General features: G+C 50.2%; 2 protein-coding genes and 1 long non-coding RNA gene across 5 annotated transcripts; 1 reads left to right on the forward strand and 2 right to left on the reverse strand.

The window, feature by feature from the left end:
• Nucleotides 1-46: 46 nt before the first annotated feature.
• On the reverse strand, nucleotides 47-3,130 carry LOC134007715 (uncharacterized). Its single transcript, XR_009928074.1, has 4 exons — nucleotides 2,706-3,130; nucleotides 631-1,370; nucleotides 434-515; nucleotides 47-298 (listed from the first exon to the last, which is right to left on the reverse strand). It is a non-coding gene; the product is annotated as an uncharacterized LOC134007715 (long non-coding RNA).
• gosr2 (golgi SNAP receptor complex member 2) lies at nucleotides 2,066-6,230 on the forward strand. Its single transcript, XM_062447317.1, has 6 exons — nucleotides 2,066-2,241; nucleotides 2,624-2,688; nucleotides 3,607-3,715; nucleotides 4,278-4,410; nucleotides 4,572-4,712; nucleotides 5,166-6,230. Exons 1-6 carry the CDS (start codon nucleotides 2,213-2,215, stop codon nucleotides 5,325-5,327), a joined length of 639 nt encoding a protein of 212 aa, XP_062303301.1. The 5' UTR covers nucleotides 2,066-2,212; the 3' UTR covers nucleotides 5,328-6,230.
• Nucleotides 6,231-6,724: 494 nt separating this feature from the next.
• gpatch8 (G patch domain containing 8) lies at nucleotides 6,725-17,203 on the reverse strand. Of its 3 annotated transcripts, none has more exons than XM_062447304.1 (6): nucleotides 16,909-17,203; nucleotides 14,351-14,418; nucleotides 14,012-14,098; nucleotides 12,954-13,097; nucleotides 12,626-12,756; nucleotides 6,725-12,026 (listed from the first exon to the last, which is right to left on the reverse strand). In XM_062447304.1, the coding sequence occupies exons 2-6, from the start codon at nucleotides 14,375-14,377 to the stop codon at nucleotides 8,015-8,017; spliced, it is 4,401 nt and encodes a 1,466-aa protein (XP_062303288.1). In that variant the 5' UTR covers nucleotides 14,378-14,418; nucleotides 16,909-17,203; the 3' UTR covers nucleotides 6,725-8,014. The 3 variants fall into 3 exon arrangements, with proteins under 3 accessions (XP_062303288.1, XP_062303280.1, XP_062303272.1); XM_062447296.1 differs by having other exon boundaries at nucleotides 6,725-11,282; nucleotides 11,352-12,026; nucleotides 14,351-17,203; XM_062447288.1 differs by having other exon boundaries at nucleotides 14,351-17,203.
• Between the last annotated feature and the right edge of the window lie 390 nt (nucleotides 17,204-17,593).

Below are 17,593 nucleotides of genomic sequence, written 5' to 3' on the forward strand. Positions count from 1 at the left end.
ACGGCATTAATTTTAAGTGATTTAATAACATATCATTTCCCTTTATGCATCAAGCAAAGGTATGGGGTTGTCATTTTGTACTGTGGGAGCATTCTTCTGCCTAACAATAACCCTGCTGCCATGGTGTCTAGCCAGGAGAGGGAGACTGATCCAGCTCAAAATCTTCTCTGGTTCCAGGAAACTAGTTTTTCGAGGCCCCAAGGGTACCAAGGTTGGGATCAGGCAACAGTGTCTCTGTTGGGGCCACACACAAAGTTTTGAACATCTCCAGCCCAATCCAGAGCGCATGTATCCAAACCTGCCAACCCATACAAATCATCGACATGTTCTCGGTCACAAAAATCCATATTTGAGTCTAAATTTAACAATTGTGAGTTTCCTCCACAAACAGGTTGGAAATCACTTGGTCAGTCTGACAGGAGTGGTCCCACACCTGGCGTCTAGGACCCTGCATGTCCCTATGGAGCTCAGGTGTGGGGGAAGACCGGTAAGCTCAGCTCATCCTTTCTCCAGGGCTGAAAGATAGAGGACAGATAGTGAGGACTCTGTGACTTTGGCAAGTGGCAAATACACACTCCAGAATCTGCCAAAGGCCCTGTAGGGGCCCCACTCTCCCTTTTTCTCTCTTACCCTTCTCGTCTGAGCTCGAAGTTAAACCTGCAGATATCCTACTGCCCTGGGCAACTGTTATGACAACTCAGAATGGTGAGAAGCAGAAGCAAGAATTGGCATGAAAAGGAATCAAGTTCTTTGACATGTGGGGGTAGGTTAGGAAGGGTTCTGTTCTGGGAAGTGTGTAGCCTGGAGAGACAATTGTCAAACCTCCACCAAAAGGTAGAGGTAACCTTCATGTTTGTCAGCTATGTGGCCTGGGGTAAACAAAATATAAACAGGCACAAATCCCAGCGATGTTTCGCTGCCCTACACACTCAGTAGACTCTACTCAAGGGAGACATCTATAGCTCTACCCACCTCATGCATCCCTAGTGATACAGATAGAGTGGGAGAGAAGTGATTGAGGTGTGGTTTTGTAAGGGTGCCAAAGAGTGCCCCCAGGATGATTCTCTTTCTATTGGATCACCAAAGAAGCTATTGTTAAGCTCTGAGGAAAAACACCAGTCAGATTACGCTGAGAAATGAAATCATGTCTCTTTCACACACTCGGTGACAGAGAGAGAGCACGAACACTTGACAGGCAGCTTCACAAACAATCCATCACCTGACCGCGCTCATCCGGGGTGCCGCGCTCATCCTGGGTGCCGCGCTCATGACATCTCCCAATCTCCTCTTCCCATGGAAAGTTTGATATGATTATTGTTGGTGCCTGTGACTGCTCCTGGATGGACAGACTGGTGTATTCCGACACCAATCTGTGGAAAAAGGGATAATTAGACAAAGCCAGGCTGTACTGACAAAACCTAGCCTGGAGACATCTTCACATTAAGTCTTTCCCGTCACATGTCTTCTCTTCATCAGATAGCCATGCCTCCCTTAAAGTCTAGTCAGGCTGAGGTGGATGGGATTTTGTGTGAACAGAATCATTACTGTCACTGATTCAGTGTCCTCAGGATATGAAATATGATATAAATGTCCATACTTTGTTATGATAACTTAAGCATAAAAATGCTTATTATTTATGCATGGTAATGCATATCCAACCCAAAACGTTGTGTGGGGTAACATTTATGACTTTGATATATGATTAAATTCCAGGTACATTAAATGTCACTTGCTGCTTGATATGTAAAATATTTTGTCGTTATAGTTACATGTATTGCTTTCTCTGTGCTTTACTTGCGTGCCTTGTGACGACAGGACGTTTTTTTCTTCTTCTATGACCTAGATCCAATCTACTCAGAGGACAACATGCCATCTCGAGGCAAATGGACCCGGAAAATAAAAAAACATATAGACCAGTATTTTACAATAAAATATAGTCAACTTCATTATAAACGTTTTTATTTTCCGGTGGTCCACCTAGGTTCAATGAAAATAGTGGTTTACGATTCCTGTCGTGCTTTGGATTGACTGGATCTAGTTTGTGTGTATACAACTTCCGCCCTTTAACTTCCGTATACACTCTGTACTGATGACGTGGGCATTGCTAAAGGCTACTTAGCTGTTCAAAATAGTAAACCGGTGCGAAAGTGGTAGGCTACATAATACACACCAAGAAAAATACGTCTTGTGGAACGTAGTTAGATAAAGGAAAATGGAGACATTGTATCATCAGACGAACAAGTACGTGTGACAAGCTATCATTCTAGTCCAGTTTACAAGTCAAGTTAAGTCAGTGTAGCTAGGCTAACGTCAGGGTAACGTTAGCTACAGTAGCTAACTAGCTAATATTTGTATTGGGATATTATTTGTATCATTTAGCTAATGTTGTATGGCAACAATCATAAGACGTAAATCGTTCAAGATAGCTAGACTAATGTCCTAAGTCAACGGTTCAGTAAACTGTTGTTAAAAGTGCAACAGTAGACATGCACATCGCAATAGCATTAACTGGAAGTTCACGTTATGTGTCAGTTCCTCTTCTTTAGATTTTTTTTCACATCTCTCTTCTCATAAATCAATAACACTTGTTTGAATTGTGTCTCTTCTCTCCTGACTATGCTAGGCAAATCCAAGAGGTGCAATCCTACATGGGGCGCCTGGAGTCAACAGATCGTCAGTCTGTCCACTGTAAGTTGTCTACTTACCTCTTAGCCAATGCTGATATTCAAACATCTAATATTTGAAATGCAAGGGATCCAGTTGTGACACAACTATTAATAAGTACAATTATACATATTGTGTCAAAATGCCTGTGTTTCCCTGGAATTTCAAGGATTGGACACTTGTATACTGAAAGCAAGAGGCAGGACACCCTAGTGACATAGCAGTACAGGAGTATGGAGAAAGTTGTTTGTAGTTCTGTGTGCCAGATGTCAGGTCAGCCTGTGTCTTGCTGATTGTTTTGGGAAGTGGGTGGTGTGCTGTGAGCCAGGCTGGTGCCAGGGCAGGAAGTAGAGGGGTGGAGGAAGAGAGGGCTAGGAGGGCTTCTCCAAGATTGTAGTGGTTGCCGCCAGATGGCTGGCGGTGACAATGACATCATTTTGCATGTTGCAGGACTGTTGAAGGGCGAGCGTCTGAAGGTTACTCAGGATGAAGGAGAAGGGTGGAGGGACAAGATGGCTCTGGTCCTTTTGTTAGATAAAAGCTTCCCAATAGCACAGCTCTGTCACCATGGAGTCAAGTAGTATCTTTAATCTCGACAGTCTGAGAATTGAATGAAGGGTGTAACAGCTGCTGATTCATATCTTAACTTCAAATAAGAATCAGTGCTTGATTTGCCTTTTATCTAAAGATTATTTATTTACATGGCCTTTTGTTTTACCACAGATCATTAACTCATGAGTTATAGGAAATGGCTTGTTTACTTCCCCCTCGCCGATTCACCTGAATTGGCGTGACTGACATTTTGACAAGCCCTTGACTGCTTATGAGACCATGTGAATCGCTGTGTCTGTCGTCAAACATTTATAGGAACTTTTCAATGAATACATTTTTAATGCAAGATTAAAAAATAAATTTAAATCTCTCTTTTTTTCCTCTTCCTAGTGTTGGAGAATGAGCTGCAAGCCAGAATTGATCAGATTTTCAGTCATTTGGAGCGTCTGGAGATCCTGGCCAGCAAGGAACCACCTAACCGCCGCCAAAATGCTAAACTGTAAGTCCAAACATGTACGTGTTGACCGAGGAGCACGCAGGTGGCAGGGTGCGGGCTTGTCTCCTAGAGAGATGGGCTGGGTGGACCAGATGAAACCGGCAGTGTTCCTCTGCCCTGTGGCAACATGGCTCTGAGAAAACATTCCCTCGGAAGCCCCGTCATCACCAGCATTCCTGCTGCGTTGGGGAAGGCGTCTCTTCTGAGCTGGGTAAACAGGCCCCGGGGGACACTCTGCTCCCCATCCCACAGCAGGCCTCTGATCTCAGGACAGCTCTGGTGGGGCTGCAGGGGAGAGCCAGGCACAGGTGATGCTCAGGAAAGTGCGGGGGGGGGGGGGGGGGGGGGGCCTTCAAGTGCTTCCTCCTCCTCCCAGCCAGTTCAGATGGGGAAGGATGGAGATTTAATGACTCGCGTTTGTCATGAAGAAAATCTTTTCACAGAGGACAAGGGGAGGGAAAAATTCCCGACTGATGAAACCGTACTTCTGAAATACGTCAGACACCACATTCAGGTCTCAAGGCACAGACGCTCTAATGGCTTGTTTTCTTTCTTTCGTCCCAAGACGGGTGGACCAGCTCAAGTACGACGTCCAGCACCTCCAGACAGCCCTGAGGAACTTCCAGCACCGGCGCTATTCCAGAGAGGCCCAGGACAGAGACAGGGAGGAACTCATGAGTCGCACCTTCACAACCAATGTCAGTCTCACACCACATCACAATAGCACTACAGTGACAAACTACACAGTGAACAACACATCGCAACGTCTAACCGCGTAGTCAAACAGATGACCATTTAAGTCCAAATGGTAGTTCCTGAGGAATAATGAATGTTGTGTCCAATGTCATTGTCCCTACAGGATGCAGACACCTCTATACCCATAGATGAGACACTCCAGTTCAACTCCAGCCTCCATGACGCACACAGAGGCATGGATGACCTCCTGGGCAGTGGCGGTAGCATCCTTGGTGGCCTGAGGGACCAGAGGGGCACACTAAAGGTGTGTGTGTGTGTGTGTGTGAGAGAGATGCACATGGGAACTTGCCATGGAATACTTGGTGTTACAGTGAGAGAGAGACATAGGTGTGTGTACTAGGTATAATGTGTGTGTGTGTGTGCACACTAGACAAGATGAATGTGTGTGTGTGTGTGGTAGGTATGCTGTGTGCACACTAGACAAGATGAATGTGTGTGTGTGTGCTAGGTATGCTGTGTGTACTAGACAAGATGTGTGGTCACCAGCTGAGTCCATGTTTCCAGGGAGATCTTCCTCCCCAGCCCAGCTGATGTCCTCCTGTTATCAGGGTGTGTCCGGTGAGCACCACAGTCTCATGGCCTGCCTGAGGGAGGGGGATCTGAGCCTCTCTGGACTCCCAGTGTATATCCTCCCATCTGCAGTGGGCCCCTGCGCATTTTCAATGATGTATCAATGTGATGTGCTTCTCTGATACAGGGGACTCATAAGAAGATGCTGGATGTGGCTAACATGCTGGGCCTGTCCAACACAGTGATGAGGCTGATTGAGAAGAGGGCAACCCAGGATAAGTTTGTCATGGTGGGAGGCATGCTGATCACCTGTGTGCTCATGTTCCTGGTGGTCAGGTACCTGGGCTGAACACCTCACAGCTGGCGTCGCAGTTTGGACTTGCAGTTCAGGGACCTCTCAGTCCAGGACATTTCTGCCTAATACCCCACATGATATGTGAATGGAGCACATTGTCTTTGAATCGGAGTTTCCTATCTACGGTTATCAGATTTGGGAGATTAAAATATTAACATTTTTAAGCCACATTTTATGTATAAAGTAGCTGGCATCCATGAACTAATGATTGATGATATGCAAGACATTACGTTCATGGATTCTACTCTAAACTCAAGGATTACAGGTATAGGAGGTTGATCGTAGCTGTTCGTCTGGTTGACAGCTGTAAGTTGTAACACTGTCCTTCATGGAAGTCAGTGTAACAATGCAGTCTAGTTATGAGAGAATGTTTACAGCCCACCACTTTCAGCTCACTTGGCCTTTGTCTCCTCAAAAAGAAGGTTGTCCAATTGCCTGATGGATTCTATATGGTGTAGTTTTGTTAATTCTTGTTGATCGTCAGCACATGTTCTCAGTTCATTTGACTGCCATTCAACCAATCAGAGGATTCTTATTTTAAAGTCTGGCACTCCCTAGAAACAAATATTGAGCTGTTGTCTGATGACACATGCTGGTAGCTGACGACACCAGATTAATGATGCTGCCTGACATGAGTGCTACTAACATGACCTCACTGTGTGATTAAAATCAGTGTTCAGCAGGGAAGTGGGAGTGGTCGCACGATGGTTACCTGCTTGATTATAAATTAAGGAACTTGGGAGTTTGTAAACACAAACTTGTTGTAGTATCCATTGTGTTTGACGACATCTTTATTTATGACTATTCTTGTGAACTTCTCTGGAAAATATGCTTGGTCTTAGTCTCACTATGTGAGTGTAACCAAAGTTCTGGATTGAATAAAGAAATGTACGGACTAATGTGTGTAAGAATCCCACTATTTATGATTGTATTTGGGTACTGTGTCGCTTTCAAAAACACTATACATGTTAAAATACATTTCAGTACATCTTACATTTGCCTGGACTTTTTTCAACATTACAGGCTGTCACCCAATTTGTGGTTTGAATTTACAACCACACTGCTATTGTTTAAGGCCTTTCCCTCTACCATTCCAAATAGAATTAGTGGAAGCTTTCTAAAGCTGAGGCACTTGAGACCGAGTCTAGGGCTCAGTCCAGACTCTGGCCTTGTCCTGACTGAGCATGGATGTTGGGTAGACTCCCCCCACCTTCAAACTTTCTCACAAAGAAACCGCTAATCTACATTTAGCTGTGGAACACACATGGAACTCTGGCACCATCCAGTGACTTCATTTGGAAGGTCGATAGGCATGGCATTGTTTTTCTTCATGTGGAACAACCTATATGGCCTCTACCACACAAGGGCCAGAAGAAAATAAAGACTGACAGTTATGAACTCAAAACTTTATTTGCAGATGCATAATAAGGTTAAAAAAGACATAACATTGCTGCCATTGTACAGGCCACCACTTCCACCCTGCTCCCCAGAACCCAGCCCTTCCTATACAGAAGTTCAGAAATAGCCTTGATAAAACACATGCGCTTGTCAGCCTTCGTTCAAAGGTTTTACATGGTCTATCTGCATGTTTGTTTTTGAAACGGTAGCTACAAACAAAAGCTACGACTTTAGAATGTTATTGGTTTTAACTACGGCAATTTTATTATTTACAGTAAGCAAAAAGTACACAAGGGGGAAAAACTCCTTTTGAGGAGAGTTTTGGAAATAATTTAAAAACAAACCCCAAAAAAACCAAAAACAATTATTGCGGTATACTACAATCATACAATTGTTACATGATGCGAAAGCAGCATCTTGATGTACAGATTTCAGTGCAAGTCATTTAGATAGATCACTACCACTGGGAGTTTGACCCCAAGGCTTCCTCCACTTCCAATGTGAATTAGAATTCATGAGTCAGGAATAAAGAACACCCCTCATATGGACATCATATTAACGGGATACTTCACGTTACTCACTGATCTATGTACAATATGCGGTATTAGGTTCCTACAGAGAGCAAGTAGTCATGTGAAAACTAAACTGGAAACAAGTTACAATAGAATTTGGGTGATGGATCTACAGGGTTCCATAACAAAGTCAGGCGACTCCCCCAGTATAGGAGGGCCCCTCCTAATCCACCCTTCTTTTTTTACCAGTCTACTTATGGCTTCAGCCACCAAAGTCTCTTTGGCTGTGTGAAATCTAAGAAGAACATGGACAGCAACAATCATATTCAAGACAAACTGAGAAAAAAAAAATACTCAAGTGGTTTCTTTTCCTGGCTTCTCACTCAAAGCAAACAGATGTAGCCTAGTTTGCATACACAGCCAGGATTTGAGCCCCCCCCCCTACCTCCACCCTGTCCAAAAACCCCAGGGCACAAGGTCAGCCATGGGCTCCATAGAAAAAGTCCCTTAACTTCACAGCCTAAAGAAATCAGTGTGATAAACTTCTGCACAGACAAGCCCTCATAGTGGCCAGTGGTGTGCTAAAGGCCAATTCGATGTTGGCTAACTCTCTCCTCACCACTGTCTGCACAATGGTGGAACTCCTTTTCCCTTCTCACTGCTTCCTCTGCCCAGTTCAGACCTTCATACCAGGTCCGTTTTGGTCTAACCCCCCTCTTGGCAGGCTGATGTGGACACACTGTGCTCCTCTCCCCCCCACAGGGCTTCTCCTCAGGTGCCATGGTTGGGAGGGTGCTGGAGGTCTTGCCCTGAGAAGATGGGGTGGAGGAGGGGGTGGAGCTGGAGAGCGGCGGCGGCAGCAGCGTTGCTGTGCCGGGGGGCGAACAGGGTGGGGTAGAGGCCGTGTGGGACGTGGTGGAGGGCTAACGGGGTGTGGTGAAGTGCTGAGGCAGGGATGATGTGTATGGGCTGGCCGGAGAGGAAGGCTGTGTGGTGGGCAGGGATGAGGCCGGCGTGTTGTAGCGAGTGTCCTAGCGAGTGTTGTAGCGAGTGTCCTAGCGAGTGGCCCAGGTGAGACAGGGAGATGGGGGTGAGGTGGTGCTGGGGGATATGGTGAACCTGGGCCAGCTGCGGGTGGTGAGGGTGGTGGGAGGGGTGCGGGTGGATGCCCATGGCCGCTGCTGTGGCAGCGTGGTGCTGCAGGATGGCGTGCTGCACTGTGGTGATGGAGGTGGCCGAGGCTGCGGACACGGAGGGCTGCTGGATGTGGATCTGCTGCAGGGTCGGGGGAGGCGGCGCGGGGGCCATGTTGGCGGCTGCGGCCGCTGCGGCGGCGGCGGCAGCTGCGGCCGAGGGGAAGGTCTTGACCTGCTTGGCTAGGAGCTGCTGCTGGATGTGCTGCTGGGCGGCCTGCTGCAGCTTGCCGTACTTCTCCATCTCCTCCGGGGTGAAGGTGATGGGCTGGCTCTCCAGGGGAGCCAGGCTGTCCTCCTCAGCCTCCATGCCCATGTCCTCGTCCTCCAGGCTGGGTGGGGGGTAGCCAGGGTAGGCGTGCATGGGAGGCTGCTGCATGTCAGCCATGAGGGAGTCCATCATGGGGTTCTGGGAGGGGTCCTGTCCTGGATCACCCTGGTACGGAGCCATCATCATGGAGGGCTCCTGCTCAAACAGAGGCCTGGCCTCATGAAGTAACTGGGATTCGGGAGTGGGGTGGAGAATCTCTTCCTGGACTATGGTATTCTGTATGGTCTCCTCTACCTTCTGAATTGGTGGAGGGGGTGGGGGTGGCGGAGGAGGAAACTCCCTAATGGGCTCCACCAGGATCACCTCTCCTCCGGCCTCAGAACCTTTCCCTGCCCCTGACTTCTCACCGTCATCTGGTCTGGTCAGGGGGATGATAGCAGGCCTCTTCCCTGCCTGGAGCTTACCAAACAAAGGCAACATGCTCTTGTTGCCCAGCAATGGGGGTAGTTTGGGCCCAAAGTAGCCCTGTGGGGGGTCTTTGACCTTGCCGGACTTTCCAGAGGGGGTATCATCGGAGCCTTTCCTGGACTGGACCTTGTCCAACAGCTGGCGGGCTATTAAGGAGTTCCTGTGTTCTCCGTCTCCACGGGAGCCTCCTGCCCTCTGGCTCTGGGAGCTGGAGGAGACGCTGTTGCGGTTGGGGGCTCGCGACGCGGCCGAGCGGGGCGACTGCGAGCGGTAGATGCGCGAGCGGTTGAAGTCCCGCCGGCGGGTGTCGCTGTCGGCGCGACGGGCGGGCCCACGGCGCTGAGGGGAGCCCTTGGAGCTGGAGGAGCGGCTTGCCGAGCTGCGGCTGCGGCTGTAGCTGCGCCTCCAGGAGCGGGCGCTGCTGCTGCGGCTCCTGCTGCTGGAGCTGCGGGAGCTGCTCCTGCGGCGCTCGCGGCGCCTCTTCCGCCGGCCGTGGCTGCGGCTGCGCGAGCGCGAGTCTTCCTCCGAGGACGAGGAGGAGGAGTGCCGCCTCCGGGAGCGCCGCCGGCCCCCCCGGCGCTCGTACTCCGAGTCCGAGGAGCGCTTCGAGTGGCGGCGTCGCCGGCGACGGCCCCCGTCGCTGAAGTCGCTGTAGCTGTCCGAGTAGCTGCGGCTGCGGTGGCTGTAGGCGCTGCTGCGTCCTGACGAGCGCTCCGAGCTGCTGGAGTAGGACTGGCTGCGGGAGGCCTGGCCTCGGTGCTGGTGCCGCCGGCTGCTGCCCCGCCGGTCCCCCCTCCGGGACGAGTGGCTGCGGGAGCGGCCAGAGTCCTCGCTGTGGCTGTGGTGCCGCCGCTGCTGTTGCTGCTCCCGGGGGCTGGACCTGCGTTGGCGCGAACGCTTCAAGACCGAGCCTCCGTCCTCCTCGCTCTCGCTGCTGGGGGGTCGGCCGGGACCGGGGCTCTTCCTGGCTGAGGAGGAGCAGGAGGCGCTGGGCGGGGCGCTGGGGTCCGTCTTCTGTCTCTTGGTGCCGTTGTGCTCCTCTGAGGGGTTGGTCTTGCTGTCAGAGGCTTTCCCCGAGCCGCCCTCCTCCGGGCCCGGCTTGGGATGGGCCTCCTTGGCAGGTCTCTTCCTCTTCCCAGACTCTGACCCTGTGGCTCCAGCCGCTGCAGCCGAGGGGCCGGCCCCTTTGTCGTCCTGCTTCTCCTTCTCCTTCTCACCCGCCGCCGCCTCTTCCTCCTCCTGACCCGAAACTTTATTCTTGCTCTTCTTTCGTTTGCGTTTCTTCTTCTTTTTGGTCTTCTCTCCGGGAGCGTCGGCCGGCGCTTCCCCTTCCGCCACGGTGCCTTTGTCCTTCTCTTTGCGCTTGGAGTGTTTCCCAGACTTCTTATGCTTCTTCTTCTTCTTTTTCTTCTTCTTCTCTCCCTTGCCTCCGGACTGTCCCTTCTGAATGGCCCCCTCCTCCTGGGCCTCCCCCTCCTCCTTTAAGGAGGGCGGCTCCGGGTTGGTGCTGGGCCCGGCGGTGGTGGAGGCGACGCACTCCGGCCTTTCGCTGGTCGGGGCAGGGGCCTCTGCTTTGGGCCCCTTCTCAGAAGCGTCTCCTGGGGGCTTGGTGGACTTGGCAGCCTGTCCGGCTCGGGCACCTTTGTTCCGGGACAGTTTGAAGTCAAAGTAGAGGGGGTTGCAGCTGTAGGAGAGAGAGGGCTGGGCGCGGGTGAACTCTAACAGCTCTGAGGGCCACTGCAGGGTGGTGCTCTCATCTTTGCTCAGGACTGGAAAGAAGGGACCTGAAGGGATTTTAGGACCCAGGTTCGCCTCTGGTGTCTCTGGCTTGCTGTCTGGCACTGCTGCCGGGGTGAGGGTGGGAGTAGGTGTGGGGCTGGGGGTGGCGGCTGGGGCATGGGGCTCAGCGGAGCTAGGGGACGACTCTTTCGTCTTGTCTTTAGACGATGGTGGTGGTGAGGGAGGAGGGTCTGCCACCTCCATCGGATCAGCCGTCTCTGGCTCCGTCTCGGTTTTGCAGTCGTTTGCTTTTGTCCGTTTCTGCTCGGGGTTCTCCTCGGGCTTCCCCTCTTTCTCCTCCTGATCCCCCTCCTCCTCCACTTCTCCTCTTTCCTCCTCCTCCTCCTCCTCCACCTTGATCTCACACTGGTCGGTGGCCTTCATGAACAGCAGGAACTGGAAGTGGGGCTTGACGCGGCAGTGGGCGGGCGGGATGTAGTGGTAGTACTCCGGCTCTTGCCCCGAGTAGCCTTCCTCCTTCTTCATCATCATCTTCAGCTTGTTGAGGGTCGAGGCCAGGGAGGCCCCATCATCCTCCTCCTGCTGCTGTTGCTGCTGCTGTTGCTGTTGTTGTTGCTGCTGCTGCTGCTGTTGTTGTAGTTGTTGTTGTTGTTGTTGTTGCTGCTCCTCCTCAGCCCCTGTCACACTGCCCCCTCCCCCCTTGGAGCTCTCTGTGCTGCAGCCCGACGTCTCGTCCTGTCCCCCCGCCTTCTCCCCCTCCTCCTGGCCCTCCTCCCCCTCCAGTATCTCCTCCCCGGGGTCGGTGAACACAGCGGCGACCGTCTCCAGCTTCACCGGGGCTTTCTTGGCGAAGGAGAAAGACACACTGACCTTGGGGGCTCCAGGCGGCGTCGGCGAGGAGCTGCTCTTCCCCAGAGAGAAACTGATGGTGGGGGCTGGTTTGGGGGAGGTCTGCTCGCTGCGGTCCTCCCTGCGGTCCTCCCCGGAGGAGCCCTCCAGGGCGGGGTCTGCCAGGGGCAGGCACTCGGGGGTCACAGGGCTGCCGTCCTCTGCCTTTTCCCCGTCTACTGCCACCGTGGTGGGTTTGAACATGGGTCCACTTCCTGGTGTTCTGGAACACAACACAGAAGCGTAAAGGCTGTGTCGTTGTGTTCCTGCCAGGTCGTGTGTTTTGTTCCGTGTATTCGGGTTGTGTGTGTGTGTGTGTGTACTTCGTCATGTGTACTTTTTCTGCTTTGTTTCTATTATAAAGAATCAGAATCAGAATGGGATTTATTCACCATGAAAGTTTGCACAGACAAGGAATTTGCTTTGGCAGGAAGGTGCATACAATAAACATATACCTAAAATTTAAATATGTGGACTATCTATACTAAGGGTACATAAACTAGCAGTACTAAGTGGGATTAGAATAGAATTAAATATACAATAAAATATAAGTTGCCGTAAATGACAATATAAAAATACAAATATTACAAAAAATACAAAAGCTCTTCAGTTGACACTTGTTTTTATATAAGGTTAAGAAATCTGAGATGTTTGGCACACACACACGTGCTACGACTACACAAACTACCTGTAAACCCAATGTCTATAAAAAAAAGTATGCACGTATGTGAATAATAATAATTGATCGGTAAGTAATGCATGCACAGCGTTGTGGTTTGGTTCTGGCCTCTAGAGGGCAGTGGAGGGAGGGTAGGTCCTTACCGGTTCTGCTGTTTCCTCTGCTCTGCCAGCTCATGCAGCCTGCGCAGCATCTTCTCCTGTTTCTTCCCACCTTTCCTTGAACGGGAGGAGACATTCCGCGCAAACTCCCTCTGTTTCAGCTCCTTCAGCCTCTGCAGCACAGCACAGCACAGGGGAGGGAGGGACGGAGGGGAGGCGTCAGAGGAGGGATGGGAGGAGATCTTTTCTGTGGTCAGGGGGAGCGGAGAGGCAACGAGGACTTTCTCTCGTCAAGCCCTCTCTCGCTCGGAAGCGGCGAGGGTTCCGTTTGCACGTGATACGAGACAGGCGTGTGGCGGCGCGGGCTCACCTGCTTGTGGGCGTGATCGTACGAGTTGATGTGGTTGTCGAACTCCTGGTGCTTCTGGTACTGTTTGTCGCAGAGCTCACAGTAGAAGTTGGCCCTCAGGTCCTCCAGAGCCTTGGCAATGGCCTTCTCCTTCTCCACCTGGTCCTGGTGGACGGGCATAGGAAGGGGGGAGACTGTCACATGTCAGATACAACATTTCATTGGTGACTCGCCGGCTTTTTATCTCTCCGAAATAAATGCTCTGCTTGTGTCTCGAAACGATCGATTAAGACAAAATGTTCTTCATCCATTCAGGTTTCAAAGCTGTTGTAACCCGTTAGCTGTTAGCCTTGAAACGGCTTAACCTTGAGATTCTATATGGAACACAGATCCCATTCAACCTCGTGTCCTAGTTTCCAGGAGATTGCGTCTCCTGAGAAAAGGAGCTGCGTACGGGTTACGGCTTCACCCATACAGTCTCCCCGACGAGCTGAAATCCCCTCCTTGGCAGGCGCATACCAGCAGGAGGGCCCCGGTGACAGTAAGTGTCAGTGTTAGCGAGTGATCCATGTGAACCTGCTCCTGGGAGTGTGCCAGCCGTGCCACCATAACCTGTCACACACTGAGTGAGGGTTCGGCGTGGCTCCTCGTTCACCAGCAGCGGAACATAAAATGACTACCAACTCCCTAGATGAAGGGCTTCAATTTTCTCCGGTGGAAGGCAGTTCGAGCGGAAGAGAGAGGGAGAGAGAGAGGGAGAGGGAGAGCGAGAGCGAGAGCGAGAGCGAGAGAGAGAGAGAGAGAGAGAGAGAAAGAGGAGGTGGAACAGGAGAGGCTCTGTGATTCTCCAAGGCCGATTACCCATCTATCCACAAAGAACGACAGCAGATTGTTAACAACACGGGGTCATGAGTCACAGGTGTAGAAGGACAAAGCTGAGAGGAGCCGGGAGAGGAGGGCAGAGCGCAGGAGAAATCACTCAAACCACAGAAGAAGATTGTGTTTACAGGGTAAAGGAGAGGAGGGGTTCCGACGGGTGAACTTAAACTTGTCAAGAAAGACCGACTGTCCAGCCTTACCTTGTATTTCTGCCGTAGTTCTTCTGTGTCCTCCTTCTCCACCTCCAGCACTCTCCTCTTCTCTGTTGCGTCTTCGGCATAGTCCAGCTACACGTACACACAGTGGACACTTAGAAAACCTCCCAGCTAGATCAAAGAAATAGACCCTCTCCTTTCCCCGTCAGACTAAGATCCAATCACGATTAAAAACCTTCCACTGGGCATGTCTATGTCGTTCCGTTTTTCTACATTTTATCTTGTTTATTATATTTACCGTATGCACCTGCCCACCAAAGTAAATTCCTAGTTTGGGACCACTTACTTATTAAACACTATTCAGATTTTGATTCTGATTCCTACCTCCATTTCCATACGTCCCATCCCCATGACATCGTATTTGAGGACGATGGGCACAGGGTCGGTGCGTCCTGGGGGGGAGAGAGGCAGAGAGAGGGGGAGGTGAGGCCAGACACACAGGCAGGGGGGGGGAGAGCTCGGGGACAGCCTGCTTTTAGAGCACAGGGTGCTGGGGTTAGAGAATATTGCCTTGAAGTGCAAAGAGACCAGAAAAGCTACAGTGAACCAAACACCAGCCATTCTCACAGCTTACCACAGCTATCAGGCAGAGCAACGTTTAACTACTCTGGCGCACATTCCCTTTTGTCTGGCTTTCTCCTCTTTGTAGTTGATCAAACCGTCTCTCTCCCCCCCCCCCTGATCCTAGGGTCAAGATCGGCCATGGCAGTAGTTCAGTGATTCTTTTAGGTTATTGGAGGAACAGGAGGAGGTGGTTTGGCATGGGGAGAGACAGAGGGGCAAAGTGGACTGGAGAAAGAGATAGAGCATCAGCCCATCTGACGCAGTCTCTCTGTAGCTCCTGCCTCTTCCTCTCTCACGTCTCCCCCCTCCCATCTCTCTCTCTCTCTCCCTCACAGTGCTGCAGTCCTGTTGAAGCACAACACTAAGTTTACCAAGGACAATACTGCCTGAGGGGGTGGCGAAGCAGCCACGGATTACAGAGCACCACTGCGACAACGCAGACCATGAGGACAGTACGGCCTTCCCTTATCTAACACATCGGCCCTCCCTGAAACCCCACATGACCCTCAAACCCCCCTCTAGTTGTTCCATTAGTGCTTTGGCCTCTACTTCCCCGACCCGGCCTCATATTTCCTCACGGGCTAAAGGGCTCTTTCTACTTAAGCCATGTTACGTAAGCTGTGAAAAGAGCTAGATCAGAAGGAAATTAACTTTAGAAAAAATTAACAACAAACCAAAAAAAAAAAATGAAATCCAAACAAAAAACAGAATGAAACAGAAAAGATCCAAATCAAAACTACGTTGGAGATTGACACGTAATTGCTTAATCCACTCATAATCAGCCAAACGAAGCAGATAGAGAGAGAGGGAAGAAGAAAGGACACAAGCACTGAACTACAGCAGAGTGACGTCACAGGGCAGGGGTTGCCATGGTGACAGTGCAGGGGAGGGGGGGGGATACTTACCTGACGAATAAGGGGTAAGGGGATAAGGGGTAAGGCGAGGACAGACAAACAGACGGACGGACAGTTCTCAAAACAAAAAGCACAAAACAGAATTTGGACTCTAGTCTGCTGCAGCTGTGGCTTTTGTCAGCCAGTTATTGCTAGTCAATGTTTTCAAAATCCAATTAGCAATTCCGTTTGGTTTCAGTTTTTCTTTTCTTTTTTTACACATTTGTGTTCAATTTACCGATAATTTTTACCCTTGGGCATGAGGGGCGTCTATGTAGAACTTTAGGAGTGGGTAGTGAGCCACTGGGCTGGGAATTAATGCTCCCAATGTTTGTACCAACACTATCCTTATGTATTCATATAGCTACCTCACTACAGAGAAGGAACCACATTAATGTATCCAGCTAGCCTAATTCTCTACTTGACATTCAAGTTTGACTGTATCAATGCTTACCCAAAGGACTATTCTAAGGGACAGGAACTAATGTATGTGCTAAACAGTCATGTTTCAATGACCAGTACTTGAGCTTACACAACTAATGGATTCAGAAAGGACATTATTCTTACCCGAGGCTCACTGCAGCTGAAATGGAGACGTAAGTCTCATTAATTCCTAGCCCGTAGCAAAAAGACCCAAATCTTGTTTTTGTTCTTTAATAACATCTGCTAGCTCCCTGATGTGTTCCTGTGTATTCACAGCCCAATGGTATAAGAGTATAAAATCTAAAAAGCCACAGTTGTACAAATGGCATCTAACGAGGGCCAGGCTGGACTCCCCCAGCAGTGTCTGTCTGCTGGTTGGATTTCTAGTTTGCGTCTGGTCACTCTAGTTTGAGCAAAATCTACACTACCCTAATAGTGATATCAAACAACAACACCTGAGCATATCCATTTTGAAGTCTACCCAAGATCGTGTCTGTGTGCGCTGTGTCTTTATAGGGTGCAGTCAGGCTGTATAACCACAAGGGGGAGGGCTAGTCACCAGACAGGCCACTGCACACGAGTTCACCTCTGGACCTTCTCACTGAGGGAGGAGTCAGCATCCAGGCCCAGAATGATCACAACTGTGATCCATAAAACGGTTGAATATGTCCCAAACTATCACCATATCGAAACACAGTGACAATACTTTCAGCATTACCCATTCCAGTGGAAAATAAAAAGGACTGGACGAAAAGTGTGCATCTAATTCACAGAGTGTGAACAACAAGGTAGAAGAAATAAAAAACTGAAAACAAACAAAATGAGAATGTTCTAAATGTATATGTATGAGAATATACAAGCAGCAGAATGAATACTAATACAGAGAGAATTGAAAGCCTATGTGCTCTGATGGCGGGAAACAACATATGAAATAAAAATTAAAAAAAATGGGAGAAAGAAACAAAATAAAAACAATTCAATCGGGGGAAAAATAACATTTACCACTAAGTTTACCATCAGCACAACATGGGCAGGATCAAATCGCTGTAAAAAAGAAACACCAATTGGTTAAGCAGGAAGATTGAGGCACATAGAGAGGGGAGGGTGGGGTGGGGAGTGGGAGTGGGGGTTGTGGGGTTCAGGGGGGGGGGGGGGGTTCAGTATGAGGGGGGCCTCAGAGCCCCCTTCTCCTCTCTTCACTCTGGGCTGTCCTTACAGGGATCACCTCTCACCACCCCCCCCCCCCCCCTCCCCTGGCCTGGCCTGGCCTGGCCTCACCTCACCTCACCTGGCTCACACCCCACTGACTATCAAACCAGGACAAATTTCTCTCTTCTGGGATAAACCTAACATGTTATCCCCTCGTATGTCAGACCCCACAGGCGCCTCCCCCATCACCCTACCCCCCCTCAGACACCTCCCCCATCCCCCTACCCCAGCGTCTGAGAGCCAACAGCTGGCTCCAATAACCTCCCCATCAGAGGAGAGCCCCTTGAGGGAAGGAGGACTCTATTAGAAGGAAGGGAGGGAGGGGATGATTTAGCATCAGTGTGAGGACAAATGCACTGAACGGGAGAATAGGGGGAGTCCACTGTCCCATAGTTCAGCTTGCCTAACTAACTAAGATGTTGTCCTGAAAAATGGACTCTACATCGAGCACCTGCTAAGTGTGAGATAATGCCTCCTT

The sequence above is a fragment of the Osmerus eperlanus genome, chromosome 2 (assembly GCF_963692335.1).
Source record: "Osmerus eperlanus chromosome 2, fOsmEpe2.1, whole genome shotgun sequence".
Taxonomy (NCBI): Eukaryota; Metazoa; Chordata; class Actinopteri; order Osmeriformes; family Osmeridae; genus Osmerus; species Osmerus eperlanus.